Consider the following 20909-nt stretch of genomic DNA (forward strand, 5'->3'; position numbering starts at 1 on the left):
AGACGTCTGGCCCCGTGTTTATTCATGCATATGCTTCAAGGGAAGTAAAGCATCAACAGGTTAGAACTGTGACTTTATGGATGCAAAAAATGCATACGCTCTGCTGAAAAGAACAAATACATTCCTACCTGGCAACACAAAGTACGGGAAAAGGAGCCCCCCTCATCCCCTTCCTACACAATGGGAATACCTGATTGTGCAGATGCCAGGTTTGGTAGTCATCTTTGTTACACCTCCGGCTGAAAAGAGACTTGTAGTCCACCTTGACCAGCTGCCATTCAGAACGGAGACTGAAGTGCCCAAAAACTCTAAGCATGGGAAAGGAAAAAAAGAAAGAACGAGAGTCAGCCAGAGATACACTTACATGAAGCAAATAATTTCTCATGAATCTCAGCTATAGAAACCAATGCACAGCTTGGAGTTTGATGCCAGAAAACATTCCTGTAACATCCTAGGATTGTTTAGCCTTTGCCTGACCCCTTGCACAGCCTGTGTTGGAAGGTCTTCCATGCCTCTAGTACTTAGCACCATGGGCCCGGAGTCTAATGCAGACAGCAAGGTATCACTCAGAACAACAAACAACCAGACTAGAAAGTAATGCGTCTAATGTAAAGGGAGCTATTCTGATGAATATAGGGGTATGGTTGTCTCAAAATCAAGCCTTTCTTAGCTGACTCAGTTTCTTTACTGCTGAGCTTCATTTTGCATAAGCTTACTACTTAATGATTTGTAAAAGAAACATCTGAAATAACATATTTTGGATACGGACTGTAGGCAAGCAACCTGCAAAGATGGCGGCCTCCCTTCCACACAGTGAATGCTGACTGTGGCTAGTAGGAGTAGAATTATCAGTGATCACACTGTAAAGTTATCAGTAGTTTTTTCTTAATTTTCAGTAGGTCACTCATCATCGGCATTCACTGACCACACTCCATGGTTCACCTAGCTAAGTAATAAATTGATTTCCAGGATGAAAATGACACATTTTGCCATACAATTCCAGGGCAACACAAGGCTTGTACTGAGTAAGGAGCAGTTAGAGCTGAAGCATACAGATACAGGAGCAGTTAGAGCTGAAGGGTCAACACTCAAAAAATAGTGGGAGAAGGACTCAGACTGCAATTTAAAACTGAGGCACAGCTCTGTTACTAATGAGGTGATGCAAGAGATCATATAAAATTTATTAGCACCAGAGGCTTCTACCCAAGCTTGGCCCAGAATGTCGGCAGTGGAGCAGGTTGTTGAATACAGGTCTCTCTAAATGCCATCCTAAGTATATGGCACTCCTTCATCTGCAGGGCAAGCTATGTGCATGTTTAAGTGTCTGGAAGGGAAGGACCGAATCAACAATGAGCACTGATGGTATAAAACACCAAAGTATCATCACCACAAATGCTAAGGGACTCTACATGTTGAAAGCTTGTACTTTCACCAAAGGAAGAAATCATAGCAAAACCGTGGCTTAATTAATAAATCACACCAGGTACCCAGACAAAATACTCCTTCCATCCAGTTTTTGATCAAGTAACAGCTTCCTATTCCCTTGGCCAGCTGTGATTTTCTCAGTAAGGAGCAGCTTTTCAATCAGCTGCAGCTGGATTTCCAAAGAAGTGTGCAATAGGAGGAGATCAGGGCAGGGACACAGGTGACCAGACTTTAAAAGCCATTAACAAAACTACAGCTTCTCATTGGCAGGGGGAACATCTCAGTACATACAAACAACAACAACAAAAAATTACAATGATCAAGTTGATTTGTCATTATAACTTGCCAACCTCTTGGCTATTTCATACGAATATAAGAAAGGACCTAAAAAATCATCTAAAATACAAGTTCCAGATTTAAAAAATTCTGTATGTACTGAAATCCAAGTCTTTTCCAGCACTCATGAAGCAGCAAATGTCATTGTATTACCCTTATTGTGAGATTTAGAGGGCAGAGAAAGAATGTTTTTTTTCCTTTTACCAAATCTTCCACTAACCTACATTTTTACCCAAGCCACTTATGAGATTAAAGTTTTTGGGTTTTTAATTATTCCAGACTAAAAAAGAGGGAGAGAGATGATTTACAAATTTCCCTATGAAAGCAAAAAAAGAAACAAAAGAGAAAACTTCTATTGAGTTTCCACACACTGACTGCAATCCAGATCCTGCTGTGTCCTTAGCGTGCTGCTATCCTTGACTCCAGTTCATCTTAATTTACACTGTAATCACACGGGCTTGTCGGCTTTGCTCTCCCCCCACTGCCCAAACTGCTCCTGTAGACTGTAGCCTGCACCAAAACTCCTCTGCATTGTGCTGTTTTTCATAAAACAGAGACCATCCATGAATCAGTCACATTCTTCCATTTAGACCTCTTTCAGCTCACGGGTTTCAGGGAAAGAAATGAGGGTGGGGGAGATCTGAGAGCCTGGAGTTGTGGGTTTGCTGTGGACACCTTTCTATATCCAAGTTCTGCCTCACAGAGGCAAGCTCCAAGAAGCTGACAAGGGGAGAAGATATAATGCAAGAAGAACCTGTGATAAACATGTACACAGGTTAGAAATGAGTAGGTGGGGAAGGACTTGTGTGGGAATGGATTTATTAGGTAGATTGTTGCTGGCTCTTCAGAACATTTCTTAGTGTAGTCCTAATTGTGGGTTAGGAAAAGCCACCGCGTTCAGGCAAAGCTACAGAAGAAACTGTAATTCCTGTTCCTCCACACAGAAGGAACATCCTGGACCAAAATCAACCCATGGAAACCACAGCAATATGGGGTGCCAGGGCACTTGTTGGGGGGAGGAGGGAGAAGGGAGGAAGAGGAAATAGCAGACAGGAGGAATGCAGAAGGCCTCCAAAACTGTACTCAAGCAGGAGTTCTTGCTCCAGCTCCCCTCCCCACTTCCCCTTGTCACTGGGTAGATCCCACCAGCTCTTATGCCCCAGCTGCTTCCAGCACATACTCTTACAGAGCGCACACCTTCTCACGGTATTACTGCACAGCTCTGCCCTGAATCTGGTTTGTCCTGGATACGATGCACGACTGAAACGGCATTCCAACAAAGCAGCAACTCAGCAGGCAGACATCACTTAGCCCAGCAGTTCTATACCAGTTCAGGATTTGACCTGGGTGTTTATTACATGGAAAACATAGCAAGAGGAGGGGAGAACATAATCAAACACAAACACTTGCCTGAACCCAGAAGATAACAGGGCTGGAGAAATCCAACACTTTGGCAGCCAATGCATCTCAAGGAAAATGTTCCTCAGACTGACCCTTAGCTAACTGTCCAGCAAGAGAGCAGAAGGCTTATTTGTGCTTTACAAGCTACAAAAATTGCCAGCACCACTTGCATTTTAAATCTATCAAAACAAGCTAAAAAATCCCTTCTGTCATTGAAATTCTCCATGATAACTATAATTAATGGGAAAAACAAGGTTTCCTAAGTGGAAGGCAATATATTAGCATTCCAAAAGCACAGAGCATTAGTTACTCTTTAATTAAATGATTTCAAAGAAGATCTTTGTATATCATTGCTATAATTTAGATGGAAACAATACTAGACTAAATGTAATTAGAGGAGTGTGAACAGAGAGGGATGTTTTCCTCTGTGCTGCAGAGATGGTTCTGGGTCACCTGATTCCTAAAGTAGTAACTTCCCCCCCCCTCCTCATTTGCTAATAAAAAGCTTCTTAAGCCTGATCAACCAGCGCAGCCTTCAGAGATAAGAGCTGCTCGTATGCAGAGCAGCCAGCAAGCAACCAGACCCTGTGAACACAGTTCACCACCAACAAATGCAACCTGGATGCCTACAGCACTTTTTGACCAGCCAACATGATGAAGGTTATGTTACATTTCAAGATGACTCTGTTGTGCGTTTGAAGATTCTATAAGAGAAAGCAAACATAAGGAATGGAAAAGAGTGCTATGTTATCTGTGGGGCTGCACTGGACTCTCAAACAACTTACTTTGGGAAATGATAAAAAACCTTGTCTTTTGTGGAATTAAAAATGGGGTAAACAAACCATCAGAGGGAACAAACCCTACTGGGCAAAAACAGGTATTGGAGCTGAACTAAGGTGCGTACATATGGCCCCCTCCCCAACCTATGTGATCTGGGGGGGGCCAGGCCCAACAGTGAGGGTTGGGCAGACAGCAAAGAGCTGCAACATCTTAAAACTGCTAGTGTTCAGCTATCAATAAGTCCTTAGAATTAAGTGCTCCCATATGTATGTCTGGATTTCTGTATCCAGTGTAGCTTATCTAGAAGAGCTGTAAAAGGCAAGACAGAAGATAGTGTACAGGAGATAATGACTTCTTGTTGGCTGAAAATGGAAAAATCTTGTCTACTCATTACCTCAGCAGTCTGAAGTGTGTTTTTTCTCTTTTTTTCTTTTTTTTTTTAGCCTATCTCTTTTAGAAATAAAACAAGTCCCAAAGAGACGGAAAAAGGGATTGGTGGGAGTTTATTTTTCCCTACTCAACTGGTGAGTCCTCACATTTCTCTGAAGATACCATCTCGTTTATCTCATCCAATTCCCATGTGCCTTTGTTTCTCATTTACTTTTGCTCACTAAATTGGGGAGGTGGATTTTTTAAATAAATATAGCTAAACTAGCAAGATGATATAGGGGAAAAGGGGACATGATGTACTATGAATTTTGCCTCAATAACTTTGTCTATCATGGTCTAACTGAAAGCTCTTAATTGCTTGTTGCAAGGATGGAAGACAAAAGAAGCGAGCTGGGTTTTCAAGGTCCAACTCTGGGAAGCCAACACAAAAAGTATGTTTTGATTTTTTCCATCTAAATAGTCTGATCAGGAAGTCCTTGAGAAGCAATAAATACAAGAGCCCAGATGGCATTTAGACAGTCAGTTTTCTGACTAAACTCAATTTAACAAAGGTTCTCCAACCTAAGCCATGGAAAGGCAATTTACAGGCTTTAGACAGGATAGATTTTGTTCTGTCCCTCAGAATAAGCAGTTAAAATTCCACATAAAATCTTAGCTAATAGGACAGCATCTTCTCAACTGGCTCTATGCATAGCTCTCAGTGAAACCATTGCTAGGAAACCACAAAATGCTTCCCAATCCCTTCTTTGGAGAAACAAGGCACAGCTTTTATTGCCAGGGCTGGATGTCCTTCATTTGGAAAAAAAGAAGAAATAAAAAATTACTAGGAACTTGGAAAACAATTCTGAAATGCTTACAGATTCATGATGGAGTAATTTTGGGAAAGGTCATTGGTAATGCTACTATAATTACATCTTTCATTAATGTTTTAAATACACAATAACTTATAAATGTGGTATATATTGACTGGATAACCTTGTACAGAAACTATTAAAAAGGCTTTTTACATTTACACAGTGTTCTCTTGTCAAATTGCATTGCTTTTGCCTTATCATGCCTCACATTGTTGATAGTTGTGCTTTTTATGTAATTCAACGCTGCTCATTCCTGACAGGTCAACATAATGAATTGAGGGTCACAAGATAACAACGCATCCACCTCTGGTCCATAGATTCAATCCCTGTCCCTGCCTAGGGTATGAGAAATAGATCTTCTCGAGTAATAGCTCCTGTGTAGCTCACAGGAAAGACATCAGCTATATCCATCTGGATCTATCCCTGCCCGCAGTTGCAGACAAGCTGCCCAAGCGTGGAAACAGAAACATCTTCTCATGCCTAAATCAAGTCCCCTTCTATCATTCCTGAAGTAAACTGGCAGGACATTATATGGAGCAAGCATGCATTGAAGCTGTTTGTACTTGGCTGGTCTGGATATAGACGGAGGATTTTTATCTTAAATGCTCAGCCTAGCTCCTTTGCACCTAATGGAACATAACAGTCAAAGTCTCTGGTAACTCCTCCTTTCCTCAGCTGTGCCCATCAGTGAAACAGATAACTGAAGATACAAAGGAAGGAAGCAGCTGATAAGGTCATCTTCACGACACAAAACATCAAACGTACCCTCCTTTCTGAAGCTTTTTTCCTTCACTGGACATTAAGTAGGTGAGAGAGATGAAAAGTGCCCTGGGGGCCTCTGAAGTCAGATTTTAACAAGATTAGGCCCTACAGAATAGACTGTTTACACCTTAAGCATTTTTGAATATCTAAAAATAAAATAAAAGCAAAAAATATAAATATACTTAATAGACAGCACCTTTTGAGATGAACTACATAAGCAGATGGATGAATTAACAGAAAACTAGGTAGAAAGGGAGCCAAATATATACTTTAATGGAGAATGGTGAAGGAAAAGCTAATTGCAGTGTTATCATAAATAGACTGCTTCATTTAGGAAAGCCTGAAACCAACCTTGCTTTTTTTCCCCTTTTATTGTAAAAGAAAAATGCTTGCAGAGAAAGTGTCTTAGCAAGCAAAAAAACCCCAATCATAGAATCACCCAAATCAGTAAATGTTTCAGCTGACCTGAATCTGAGCGTTTGTTGTGGGAATGTAGAGAGGGAGAAAGTGAAGCAAGATTGCCCTTTGATTCCAGTTAAAATCCCTCTTTATTTACATTTATGCCTCTAACAGGTAGTGCCAGAAGAAGCTGTGTAATGGGTTGACCCAAGAAGTGCTATGAAGCACAAAATGGAAGAACCACCTCCTGACAGGGAAACAAGTCTGTTGTTTTTTTTTTCTAGTCCCCTGGAGAGGATGAAGTTATCTCAGCAAAACCAGGGGGAGCCCCAGATCTGGGCAATCACAGCCACTGAGTGGTTAATTCACCACCATTGAAGGTGCTCGCTCTCTCTTTGATGCCCAGCAAACAGAAGCACACGTGGCTACTGCTGCAATTTTAAGAGCTAACCGACTATCCAAGGCCAACCTCCCTTCCCAGCAAGTATCACCGTTGTGGTTTCATGAGCAGGGCTTGGTCAATGCTACCCTCAAAGTAGTGGTATAGCACAGACCGGAGAGTTCCTCTCTATAAAAATCCAGGATAGATATCAGATGGGCTGACCCTGAGTCACCCAGGGTAGATCCATGCAGCATCAGCTTCAATCCAACAGTGCAAAAGTCAAGGACCAGAGCAAATTTGGCTGGCCTGCTCTCATGAACTCTAAAGCAATTTAATTCTTGGGCATGATGCATAGATGTAGACCTGAGCAGTTGCCAGGTAAAGCCTGCATGTGCTTAAGCTCTGCATTTCCATTCCTGTGGCTCTTGGCAAACCTGGAGAATAAAGCTCTTCTGGAAGACCTGTTCTAGCACTTATATGACCAGCACTAAGATGGAGCTAAGAAGCCTAGCCAGATGAGAGCTGGGTTTTGCTGCTGGTTATTGTACTTTATACCCCAGTGCTCCATGCTCCAGGAGAACTGATTAGTTCAGCATCAACGTGGCATGAATACACGGAGGCAACACAAACCAGTCACTGCCATTTCCTCTGATCCAGAGTGCTGGATAACATAAACCAGAGGTGGGGGGATGGCCTAACAGAAAGAGCCAAGATCCAGCCAAACATATTAGGTTTAGCTGAGAATCAACTGTGTCCCTGTACAAGATTCTCTCACTTCCATAATTGCTTTGATTTGGTTTGGAGTTTTCTTCCCACTAGCCAGGCTACCCTGGTCCTACATTGCCTGGGAAAATGGTGAGCCTGTGCTAGAGATCCTGGATCAGTGCACACACTTCCAGAAGAACTTGGTACATAAATGTACCTCCATCACTTGTTGACATTTACAGCTTTTGAGACAATAAAAGAAAATGCTGATGACTGCACACACACACAAAAAAAGAGGGCATGTTATGAAACCTGGATCTGAAGCTACCTGTGTGTAAGAAAGTACCAGTAAAGCAAGACTAGCTCCTGTGTGCAGGCTGAGCTGTTAGGGCCAAAGCCACACAAGCAGAAATGGAACAGTTGGGGAGTGAGAGATCAGCTATTTCCCAATAAATTAAACATAAATCATGACTTTAGAGAAAACCAAATAGGCTGTGTAACCTCCCGATTGTTTTTATTAGGGTTTAGATGGAATTAGCGTTAAAGGAAGTCACTGGTCACATGGAAATTGGATGGAAAGGACAAGGAAGCAGAACCTAATTGAAAGAGACACAGATCAGCCATTAGGAAGAGTTACACTGTCCCAGGGCTGGCAAGATGATGCAGGGAGCAAGAGACTAGAAACAAAGGAAACATAAAAGATGAAAGATGACACTGGAAAGGCAGGCAATCGTCAACCAAAAACACCGACTGGTTTTTTTTCCTAAACAATAAATACGGTCTTTAAGAGCCACTTTGGAGCTTTTCATTCAGTTGCTTTTGGCCGACCTGTTAACTAGGAACAGTAGCCTGAGGGCAACTGGGTGATGATTCAGGGCTGCTGTACTTCTGTCTGTGGATAGAAAGAGAGCAAGAAAAATGGTAATTTTTTCTAGAAAGGAAAGATGCATTTTTTTTTCCAAATAAAATATACGATCCCTTTGGATCTAGATTTTCAGCTGGTGCAAATTAATGTGATTCCCATAGACCATCTCTTGGTTCTGTAGAACAAGTAGCTTTGTTCTACTGCTACTATTCAGAGGGAGGAAAAACAGCAGCAGTGAAACTACCAAGAATATACCAACAGCAGACAGCAAATTGCATGATGACAAATTTGTTCAAGAAAATCCTGGTCTGTATTCTGTTTCCCAAGGGGAAGCGTCAAATGAGAATTTCACAATTTCTCAGGCAGCTGGAATCTGAAGGAAGTGGTTTATTTCCACCTCCAAGTGAAACTGAATGCCTTGACATGGAGATTTCCCACAGATAAGACATTCAAAGTGTTGGCCAGATGCACTGACTAGCAATCTATATTGAACTGGTCATGGAAAGCTGCACCACTGTCAGATTCCAGGTCAGGAGGGACGGATGGAGCAGGGGAAAAGTTTATGTGGATACAGAGAAAAAACCAAAATCTTGTAATAAAAATCCTTTAGTACAATCATGGCAGACCCTTTTCGCTCAGCTTTGGAAATCAGTCCTGGGATTATTCATTAGCTCAATGGGCACTTCCTTTAAAGTGCCAGCAGAAGAGGAAAACCACTGCAAATGACATGGTATAGCATGATCTTTTAGTTAGTAAGTAATGCCAAGTGCAATTAGTAAGTAATCTACAGAACATATAATTACGAAGCAGCCCTACAGCTTGGGCTCCATTTCTCCATTAGCTGCACAAATAATGCTCAAGGCAATGGGGGAGATGGATTTTTTTTTTTTCATACAAAGTGCTATCAAAATAAGAACTTCCTGAATGACAAACCAAACCTTTTGAAATCTGGTCTCTAAAAAATTTATTGCCAATGTTCCCAAACCACTTTACATGACAATTGCTTCAAAAGAAATCCCAGCAACATGAAAAGGAGTGTGAGACACCTGGGAAGGGGGATGGGAAAGCACGTTAATTTTTAATGCTGTTTTTCAAAAGTATTCTCTCTCTTCTTCGAAACACTCACAAAAGACAACCAGTTTCTGACAGCTTTGAAAACTGAAGATGGTGCCTTCCGCTTCTAGAAAAGATACTGGCAGGTATCAGCAATCAGAGTGTTTCCTCCACTAACAGGTCTGTGGTCCCAACAGAGGCAGGTGCTGCCCCTCTGCCAGAAGCTGGATAACACAGCACGTTCAGTCATTTCAATCTTTCGTCCTATGGATCAGCAGATTTCCAAACAGAGACGTCCAACACAAATGTGGAAGCCATTGCTCAGAACCTGTTAAGCTCCAAACACATGTGACAGGGACAGTTTGTGGTGGATCAGGGTGACAAGCTTTGCCTGGCACAGGGTATCAGAGAGAAGGCAGCTCAGAAGAAGGGATGAGATCTGTACCGGGCTGGGCAACAGCATGAGGAGGTGGCTGACCAGTTACAGTGGGAGAATTTTCACAGCTTTTGGTCAGCGGGATCATGAAACAAGAAGACCACGTACAATGATCAAATGAGGACAAGTTCTCCTTAGAAATAAAGGCTTCTAGCACTATCTGAACTATGTGAGATGCCTCAATCTATAGTATGGCTGCTCTGGAGACCTGCTGTCCACTGCTCACTGAAGCCCAGTTATGAAAAATCTGTGACCGTGAACTCTGCAGCCAACCTAGGGCTGAGCCTTCCCAGCTCCCAGAAAAGCTGGTGTGCTGTACCACCCTCTGCCCTGTGCAGGATGAGGGCCAGGCTGAGCTGAAAAGGTGCTGCAGCCATATGGTTTCTCAGTCCCCCAAGGACCGGTGGGATCAGGGCACCAGGATATTTCAGGCTTGCTCTAGCAGAAGGGTGAAAGGCTCCGAGGAATGTAGGTGTGCCCAGCACCCTGCCCCTGGCTGTGCACCCCACAGCACGCCTGGGTGCTTTGTACAGCCCAGCCCAGCCCAGCTGCTGGCAGGACAGCACAGAACATATAATCCATATGCCCTTACTTAAAAGCACAAGGAACAAAGCACATTAGCCTCTAGATGAGAATATCTGGATTGCATTGTCATCAAGGAAGCCTTGTCCTTTTATTTAGTGAAAAGAAATCACGTATCAGCCTGCTGCTCATTCTGACTCCTTCTGTAAGGGCTTTTTTTATTCACTCCTGCAAATAAAAGCCTCCAGTCATCACACCCTTTCCTAGTCCTCCTCCCTGCACACACTTACCTCCCCATCCACCTTGTCAGAGCATTACAGACCCGACTTGGCACTTCCTTCCCCATAAGGAATGGGAAAAGTCTGCACAGGGGGGTACTCATCTGGGACTCAGGAGACCCAACCCAATGCCAAGCTCTCCCCATGACAGCCTGCTGAGTGACTGACCACCGGCTCGCCCCTCGTTCTGCCTCAATTTCCCTACCTGCAGAATACAATGTTGATTTCTTTAGCGTAATATTTGATCTATGGACCATAAATAGCACTTGACTCCAACGAGAGTAATGTTTGCCCCAGAAAGCCAAAGATAGACAATACACGCCGCAGAGCCCAGTGCCTTCTCCAAGTGTTACTGCTTCTGCCAGGAATCTTCTGAATACATGGCACCATTGCTGGGAACTGATCTCAGGTCACAGACATCCTCTTCCGAAGGCCAAATAAATCACATGATGCTGTCTGAGGAAGATTACTCTAAGCAGATGTTCTCATCACCTGATTTGTCTATTCAGGTGCCATAGAAAGACCTCAGCTCATATGGCAATTAGCAGCAGCACAATCAATATTGTGCCTCTGTGGGCTGTTTAGGTGAATTCATGCAGCAATGCAAAGGCTAACTAATAGAGTACTCCTCGGGCAGGGAGGGCGATGGGAGGAGGAAGTGACACTGATTAATCTGTGATCATTAATAATGTTTTTAAGTCTTGCAAACAAAGATAATGGTATGGGTAATCAACTGTCTTACTCCAGGGTACGAACTGATCATCTGTTGGGATAAAATGGGAATTCCTATAACACACATTTTCTTGTCCGTTGTAGAGTCACTTGATGGCATTAGCAGATTGATCGTTTTCTCGCAAAGTCACGGCTATTCATTACTTCCAGAAGGCTTCAAAATTAGATCAGACGATACAGAAATGCAGCTCACTATAGCAAATGCCAATATCCCCTCAATCATTTTGGTTTCCTAACTTAATAATTATATTTGTAATTTTTGTTCTCAGATCAAGTTCTATATTTTACTTTTCTTTCTGTGTGCAGCCATTATTTTCACAGATTCATTTTAATTCATGGATCCTCTTCTGAAGAGTCCTTACGTACATCTGCACAGCCCCATGAGCAAGGGCAGTGCAATGAACTCAGAAGGGCACATCAGAGCCTTGCAGTAAAATTCACAGCCAATAATAAAGCTGGTTGCACCACACACAGATAATGTAATAAACATCAAAAGAAAGGAAAACTGAAATGTGAGATAAACACACAATGGGGACAACAATTTAAACCTGCCAGTCCTTCCTAGGTATCTAACGGTACCTACGCAACTTGGATAAACCAGGTTTTGAAATCTGCCCTCCAACCTCTCAAAAACCCCACAGTTTTTCTAGGCCTGAGAGTATGCACAGGCTAGAGAGTCAACTCTTGTTCCCAGAAGAAGTGAAGATAAATAGAGTTCAGAATCCTTCACCGCAACAGCCCCTGTACGCGATCCCTTCTGTTGTTTTCTGCATTGGAGGCTGCAAGTTGGGTTTAGTTTTCTACAGACCTCTGGTGAACCCCTTCCTCCAGATTACCTCTTCACCAAATCCTCTGTTGAGCTCAGCAGCAGAGTTGCAGAAGAAAATCTGCCTTTTTTTTTTTTTTTTTTCCCCAGACAGCTTCTTTCTCTTTTTCTCAAGCAGAGTGAAGGGAAAAGAGACCAGATTGATGGCAGGAGGGTTTGAAGGCCTCTGCTGGGCCACGGGAACACTGTGTCTGTGTCTTTTCTTTACGCATGTTGAAAAAGAACCTCAATTCCTTCTAGGAAAAACAATCTCTTGGTGTTTCTGCCATCCACTCACCTCTTCTCTCGTTTGCGGAGATTGCTAGCACAGGTGCCAGCTATGGAGGACAAAGGCTGGTCCAGCAGGGAGAAGGCCAGCTCCTCTGACCACATCCCAAAGATGTTATTTTCTATCACCTTTCTGGTTTTGCCTTATTTTCTCAGCACAGCTCAGAGGTGGCAGATCCACAGCTCTGTACCCCTAAGCAAAGGGGTAGAATCTTCCAAGGACATTGTGTCAGCTTGTAATTTTCTTTCCTGTATCAGCTTTTAAATGTGATAGCAAGACGTGAGCAGAAGGCAGGGAATGTTGCCTTGCTTAAAGAGGAAAGATGATAATCACCTTATCAGAAAGTGACAGAGAAATGACTCTTGGCTCCCATGTAATTTTGACTCAGTCAGAGCTTGGACCTGGGAGCTGTTGCCCCTCTCTCATACTCAATCTGTTGAATCTCTGCTGAGTGCTAATCAGAATCTGTCCACGTTGCCTTCATACCTGTACAGACCTTGCTGATGTCTTCCACAAGTCAGTCAGTTCTTCAGAGTAAGAGTTAACTCACGGAACTCCGGGCCACATGATAATGTGACTGTTAAATTTTAATGGGATTTAGGGGAAAAAAACCCTCAAAAAATAGGAAAGATCATGAATGCCTTAGAAATACAAAGAACACTATGTTTGGCTAAGTCCCTTATTTGCAAATCTCTGTAAATGAGAAAAGTGCACAAGGGAATCATAATTTATTTTTTCTTTAATATATCTATTTTAGCATCCTTTACTTGCCACTGTTGGAGCATGGAACTGAGCTAGAGGGACTTCTGGTCTGGCTCAGTATGGCCTGTGTTCTTAATGCTTTCTTTCTCACCTCAAACCTCTCCTGGTCTCCATCTCACCTTTTCCAACATTTCTCAATTACTTACTCATTCTGCCTCACCCTTCTGCTACCCAGTGATGGATTGCCAGTAATTTTATGGGCCTCCTGGAAAAAAAATATGCTCCAACTTCATATCTGGTAAAGCTTCATGACCATGTAAACGAGAAGGTGTTAGAAAGGGCCAGGGCTCATAACCTATTCATTTAAAACCAGGAAAGTTTTCTAAAATACACATAGCCAAGGGCAGCAGTCACAGCAATGCTGGCAGACCAGCTTATATTAAATCCTCTCACTGAAAACATTAATGCTCAATGATGCATGCACAGATATATTTGGATCATTAAATATACATATATAGAAACACATAGATATTTATATGCACACACGTGGGTGTGTCTACATAAATATACATTTATCAGCACAGACAAACTTAATGATCCCCATCTATAAATGAGCGTCTTCACACACACATGTATAATGAGTCTACTGAAATGACAGCAATGCTCTGTAGGGCTGTGAAGCAAAAAGGTTATTTCTCTTTATGTAGGTTTGGAAAGATGCTTAGCACAGGAGATGAAGTGGCAGGGATAATAATTATGAGTCAGAGCTGGAACAACATAAAGCCCACCTCTGGACCCACAAAAACATCTTGTCTCTGATTTGAATGGTACAGAGTAGCAACTCTCTTGAGCAAACACTGCTTTCTGTCTGGATATATCACAGTCAGCTAGAAGGGGAATACAGTCTGATTCCTTTCCCCTGGTGGACAACCTCGGGCAAGTAACACGCTGTGCCTATGGCCTGTCATCACAGAAATGTTCGATCTGACCCATTAGAACATGAAATCATTAAAAGATACCACTGCTCGCCAGTGAGGGCTACAGGAGAGAAGTTAGAAAACTTTAGGTTTCAAAAAGACCAGTGCTTTCTCGGCACTCGTTGGGTCATCCAGAACATGCCTAACCCATCGCTCTTAATGCACTTGAGTTATTTTCCTAAAGGACCCTTCGTTTTCCACAGCTGCTTTCCTCAGACCTGCACCAAGCACTGCAGTGTGCTTTGGTACACATCTCTCGAAGTGCTGTGACACTAAAGGAGCTGAACTGACCATCCTGTCAGACGAGGTAAATGTCAGAACAACAGCGAAAGGAACGGCAGAAGTGGATGATCAGCCAGAAATGGAGGCAGGGAGAGTGGATTCACCTTGATTAGGCAGTAACTCCAAGTCAGAGCAGCTCACACAACCTCATGGTACCTCCCTCTGTGTCACAAAACTACATTCTTAGCGGAGCCCACTCAGCTATACTTGTAAGGAAATAATTAATTTTTGCACCCTTATAGACATATGAAGTAACAAAGTCATAGAATAATTTAGATTGGAACAGACCTCTGCAAGACATCTTATCCAATTTTCCACTCAAAGCCGCTCCCAATTCAAAGTACACTAAGATATTCAGAATCATATAATGCCCCTACATGCAAATCTACGGATTTTACCATACTGGTAAGTTCTTTAGGACTGTCTTAGGACACATACACAGCAGAAGGTACAGAAGATCCAAAAAGCCTAGTATGCTCATACAATACAGACAGATACTGCAACTGCTAACGTAACAGCCATGAAGCGGTGTGAATTCCAAGCTAAAACTGTTGCTGCTTCCTACAGCCCAGAGAGCCCACTCACAGGATGTGCCACAAGATGAAGGTTGGGAATAATAGTCATTCTACTGATATACTGATTTTAATAAGATACTATGATGATAATATTGTTAATAATGCAATATGTTAATAATAGTTGGAGTATAATGACTATTTAATACACATTACCCTCAGATTATTATTTTTCCGGAAGTAGTTGAACACAGACCACTTTCATGCAAATCAATGGAAGAAATTTTTCCTAGCAGGAATCAGCCAAGACCGCCAGATGAAATATTTTGCATTTTCCAGCATGAAAGACAAATCTTTAAAAGCCACTAACCTACCCAGTTTGGCGGTACACAAATATGAGCACAGTCTTGGTCTCCCTGCCTCAGCCCTGCTTCTACTCTAAGAGCTCCCACCGATCCCATCCTCAGCTATGGGGTATGCTGAGCCCAAACCGTTGTGCTCCTCTCAGCAGCTGCTTGATATCATTAGGATTTCTACCCGCAAACACAGATTCCACATACCTCCAACCACCATGTGTTACCTTGGCTCAGAGGATGGCCAGCAGCAATAGAAACACAACTGATTTATTCTTAGCCAAAGCTTCCACAAGCTCAGCATGATCCCACGCTACCCTTATAGATGACTTCACTAAAATTCTCGTTCTGAGAAATACCCAAGTGATCTGCATAGAAATGGTTTGCTTAAATGGTCTCTTTCCTCCTCAGTTCCTTAATGTTGTGGATAGGAATTTCCCTAAACATTTATGGCAATTATGATGTGAAATTTCTTTGTATGGCTTTTGCAGACTATTAAGAATAGTTTTAAAAGTTGCTAGTGATGACAGTAATAATAAAAACAATACCAATAATAATAATAATAATGATATGCCTGCAAAGATTTAAAAATAAAAAGTCATCTCTCAACAAAGCTGATACTCAATATTCAGTAAGCACTTCCTAGATTCTCCATCAGAAGACTACAGAGATACAAGTAACAATAACCTTAGATTTAAAATGCATCTTTCATCTCAAAAGAAAACTGCATTGATTCATAAGTAAATGGGGCAAATCCACAGCTAGTTGAAGCTGATTAGCTCCATTGATTTCCAACGAAGGTGCTGATGTGCAGATTTATTTGAGCACAGATCTGTCCCTCTGCGTGTGTGTGCCTGTGTCTGCACGTGTGTGTGGCTGGAAAGCAGTAACACTTTGTGCACTGCACAAAGAATTTCACAGAAAAACACCGTATTAACCAACACAGAAAACAGCATGTTATTTCTGCATTTGGAGAAAAACGTGTAGAGCGAACAGAATGCAGCGTGTAGTCTTTAGCCGGGGATTGGCATGTATTTCCCCAACAGGATGCTCACAGCAGCCTTGTGAAAAGGCTCACAGGTATATCATATGCTGTCGTGTTTTGCTCCTTGCAAAAATAGGGGCAATATTTGCAGATAGCAAGGCAGCAGATGCACTGACATATTCTTCTACACAAACAAGTACTCCACTTTTATGAAGAAAAAGCCAAAGCCAAGGCATGGTTTTGGAGTAAAGGAAAAACTAGCAACCCTACCAGACTGATACAACCTCTACTCTTAACAAAAATCTCAACAGCTGTCTGTGACACAGACGTGGAGGCTGCTTTGTTCTGCCCCAGTGCTGTTTGGGAAACAAACTTAAGTGTGCAGCTCCTGTGCTTTATAGGCATAAAGGATAACCATAATCACTTAGCCTGGCCTTCCAAGGACACTTTAGCACAGGAGATATAGATGAGCTATACAGGAGTTGGCTACACCTTCCTGATCCTCCCAAGGCTACAGCACCAAGACACTTCATCTGTCATGGCACAGATGGCAAAGAAGCCAGCTCAAATAAAGCTTTGCAATAAGAGGATTTCCCCCCAGCCCCTTTCTTGCAGCTAAGGTAAGTTCCACTGCAGGTGCAGACCACTCCTCACCACACAGTCACTTCTCTGTGTGTAAGGCTGATGTAGGTCTGATTTTTGAAAGGCATCCCAACACAGATCAAGCAACCCAGTTGGAATAAATTCAAATCACTAGCAGACATGCCCATGTTATCTGATCCAAGCTTCCTCAGAAACTGGTGACAAGCATACCCAGCAGTCTACTCTCAGTCTGTCACTACCTGTGACACCAGCAATGAAATCCACCTACACATTTCTGCCACATAAGTAGGCAGATGGACTGAAACCTAGAAGAAAATATACTGGGCTTGAATCCCTTTTCTCTTGCAAGTAGTGAAAATCTGCAGGAACTTCAGGTGAAGGTGCAGAAAGCAGGAAAAGCAAGCCAACTGCAAAGTGAAATTTATAGTCTATCCCCTGCCCCTGAGTTGGAGTGCTGCAACTGTGTCTGATGTGATTAACCAAAGGCACTTCTTCATGCAGCTGCAGATATGCTTTGCAGGAGTGCCTCAGACTAAGGCATCTTAGCCACGTTGCTTTCTGGTCCTTTTCAGAAAACTTTCAGCCAGCTCAGAGAAAATACAGGTAAGAAGGCATCTCTGCAAGCAACAAAGGCGGCGCATCGTGTCCTTGCTTCGTTCAGAATCCCAGCACAGAGTGCTCTGATCCGCTTTGTGCAGGAGGTCAGATGACTCTTTGAAGATGTCTTTGAACATAAAAGTTCCCTCTCTGCCCTGGTTGTTAAACTCAGATCCTGGCCTGTTCTTGGGCCAATATTACTCCACCAATTCCACCTGCCTTACCCAGAGCTTCAGCAATCTTAGGAGGAGAAAGTTCCAAGCACCTTCAGTACCAACCCAGGCTCTTCCTTCCACGGTATGGGTAATCCCTGGCATACTACACCCCAGACCAGGAAAGTTATTCTGAGCTCAGTGCTGCACATGCACACTGAGAACACCTTTAGCTTGAGCTAAAACCAGACGTACAGCCCGCAATGCAGACAGCAAGCAACAAGGTTTGGGGATATTCATACCCAGCAGCAATCTCAAAAGACAGTCAAGCTGCACAACTGGAACAAGCACAGAACTGACATTAGGTGCAACCATACAGATCTCTGGCCTCTGAAGAGCACTGCAGTGCCTAGGCCATCAGACCCAAGGAACACAATCTCAGCAGTATTTATGAGAAGGGACCTCTGGATGTCACCAGTCCAAGCTTTTACTCCAAGACAGACTGTCGCCAACTATAGGTCAGGGCAGATGTGGCCTCAAGTAGACAAGGCTTGCAGACTTCCAGGGATGGTGATACCACAACTTCTCTGCAAGCTATGAGGGCTACATCACTCCCCAGAGAAGCAGATTTTCCTTCTGTCTTATCTGAACTCTCCTTGGACCATGTCTCCTTGTTATACCCCCTGCCACTACTGGGAAGAGTTTGGTTCCATGATCTGTTTGCCACGTGATGCATGGACACTCCACCTGGGTCTGTGGCCACCAGCAAAAACCACAAAACAGCACCGTGCCTTCATGCAACACTGTATGTGTAGCTATGCAATGCTGCACTGCACACGATGAGGCTCACCATGCATTTAGGTATCTCCATGCACCCCTTCTGCCATCCCATTTCAGAAAAAGTTAAGAGCTACTATACTTACGTGATTATCTGGGTCTCTATGCCAGGGTCTACAAGGGATCCATCCACAAAAAGTGGTGTTGATGTGAAACTGTATTTACTCCAGGATCTTCCCTCATCAAAACTCACCCTGGGATAGAAGCAGACAAGATTTATACACATAAAAAGACTTATTCTAGAGCAAATGCAGCAATTAAATGTTGGCTAAGGTCTGCAAGCTCCAGCAGCTAGATTTATAGACAAGCACCAATCTTTGCCATTTCCCAGCCCACTACTTCATGCTTTTGGTGTACTTTGAAAGATCAAAGCCTTAGAGAGTATAAACACCGGCAAGAAGAACATGGATATACTTGATCCAGCTGTACATCAGACTTCAAGGGATCAAGGGGCATTGCCAAGCCCTGTTTCTGGATCTATGATAGCACCTGGCATAGGCAGCCCTAGCCTGAATGCGTGAAAACTGCTGTCACCACCATGGGATGATCCGACCCAGGCGTGTATCAATGCCATATGGCTTTAGCTACAATCTCTCTAGCCCTGTTAATACTCCTTTGCATGCCATCTCAGAGGTGGTCTCCATTTTCCAGAGAGGCGGAGGAAGGAGGCCAAACTGAGCCACAGTCTGTGTGCTCTTTGCCTGCTACGGTTGTAAAACAAAGTTGTATGCTGGTTACAATGAAAGTGATTCCCTTCGTAGAGCCTGAGAGCGTTCATGCTGTCAGTGACAAGCCAGGGTAATTCAGTGGCTTTTGATCATCTGTCCCTACCCACAACCACCGTGTGCCTTACTTTCTGTTTTTATCGAAGAGCATGTGTATCCTAACCCAGCCGACAGGGTCTTGGTTGAATTAGAGTTAGTACAGCAGGCTTTTAGATGAGCAAACTCTGCTCTCAGCTACACCCCAGCAACCCCTCTGCCTCTGATAACTACATAGGAGCAGGCGAGTGGACAGTCTAACTTATGGCACCAGCAGACAGACTAGGTCAGGACTCTGGTGGCCCATGCCTTCGTGTCCCTTCCCAGCCTCCCTCATGACCCCTCACCCCATCCATGGCCTAGGAGCCCCACTGACACCATCAGAATGCCAGGCTCCAGCTCTGCCAAAGCCCTTCCTGGCCATGGGGCTGATGCGCAGGCTGATGTCCCAGCCTGGCCTCAGCCTGTCCCTGTCACCAGTGAGGTGTGTGATGCCCAGGGCTGGTGAGATGGTGGGACGGGCCCAGCTGCGAGATCCTGCCTTGCTGTCCCAGGGACCTCCACCAGCTCCGGTCTTCCCAGCCCTCATGGAGCGACCAGCCCTGATGTCACCCTGGCAGCAGTCCAGAATTTCAGCTCTAAATTATACCCGCAAAGGAAGAACAAACAGAGAAGCACAAAGGTTTATTGGCTGTAAAATTATTTGATCCTCTCCCAGCAGGGTCATTACAGAATTCTCTGTAATTCTGTGAGGTATCTGGGCTGTGAAAGTGGACAGTTTACTCTCGATGGACGTTACCAAAGAGTCAATAATGGCACAAACTTCTCTGAATTGCAGGAAACACTTCTCATTTTAAAGTGAACAGAAAAATTAAGTTTGCCTTATTTTCCAGGCAAGGAAAGTCTGGGGAGGATGCACATCTGAGCACCTGGATTTGTCTGAGAGGGTCTGTCTGGAAACTGTATCCTCCCCACTCCAAGCAGGTAGCATCAGAGACACGATCTGAGATGCCACCAAAGGACCAGGTGGCCGCTGTATCATGTATTACAAACAACGGGCTATGCTGACCTCAGATCTCTAGTGTGGAAAGCCAAAGCCTGCAGTCATCATTCCCTAAGTTATCTGCTTCTCACAGCACCTAGCGAAACACTTTCACCTGACTCACGATGCACATCTGCCAGGATAGGAGGCTGACTATAGACCAAAGACAGAAAGCTGGGAGTACAAGAGCATACAAAAAGCTTCTCTGGCCCAGATCTATTTATTTAAATGTATGTATCTTCCCATACACCTGTGCATTTGTATGCTGTTCTGCTTGCATGCTTATCTATCTAAATAGCATTTCAATTTCTGAGGAACAGTATGCTTCATTAGCTCAGCTAAAGTTCTCTCGCCTCTTTGAACTATCCCCCTTCTTTTCTCTTGGATGAAACTTATTGTACAATGTCTCAGCCTGAGAACTAATAGATATACAGGTACCCTTTAATCTATTCCACTCCTGCCCATAAAACAGGTGCCTACTGAGGCAATATGAAGCAAATTCCAAAGTCCCCAAGGGTACAGTTTTGGAGGAAACCTGTTGAAGCTTATTGATACCAGCTCCAAATCACTATTTGTTTAATAGAGAGGGTGGGGCACTGAGAGTACTGCACATGCCATTTCATGAGACTTAGTGGGAAGGGACCTCTGCAAAGCAGACAAAGAACGGGGCGCTCAGCTCCCGTGGAAAGTCA

General features: G+C 43.5%; 1 protein-coding gene across 1 annotated transcript in view; it reads right to left on the reverse strand.

Annotated features, from left to right (window-relative positions):
* SORCS3 (sortilin related VPS10 domain containing receptor 3) overlaps positions 1 to 20909 on the reverse strand; it is a 210652-nt gene that overhangs the window by 36209 nt on the left and 153534 nt on the right. Inside the window, exons 14-15 of the mRNA XM_009643479.1 lie at positions 18501 to 18608; positions 191 to 308 (exon numbers count right to left, since the gene is read on the reverse strand). Coding sequence (XP_009641774.1) covers positions 191 to 308; positions 18501 to 18608 — 226 coding nt within the window. The remainder of the gene's footprint in view (positions 1 to 190; positions 309 to 18500; positions 18609 to 20909) is intronic.

This window comes from Egretta garzetta, unplaced genomic scaffold (assembly GCF_000687185.1).
Source record: "Egretta garzetta isolate BGI_Z169 unplaced genomic scaffold, ASM68718v1 scaffold8, whole genome shotgun sequence".
In the NCBI taxonomy this organism is placed as follows: domain Eukaryota; kingdom Metazoa; phylum Chordata; class Aves; order Pelecaniformes; family Ardeidae; genus Egretta; species Egretta garzetta.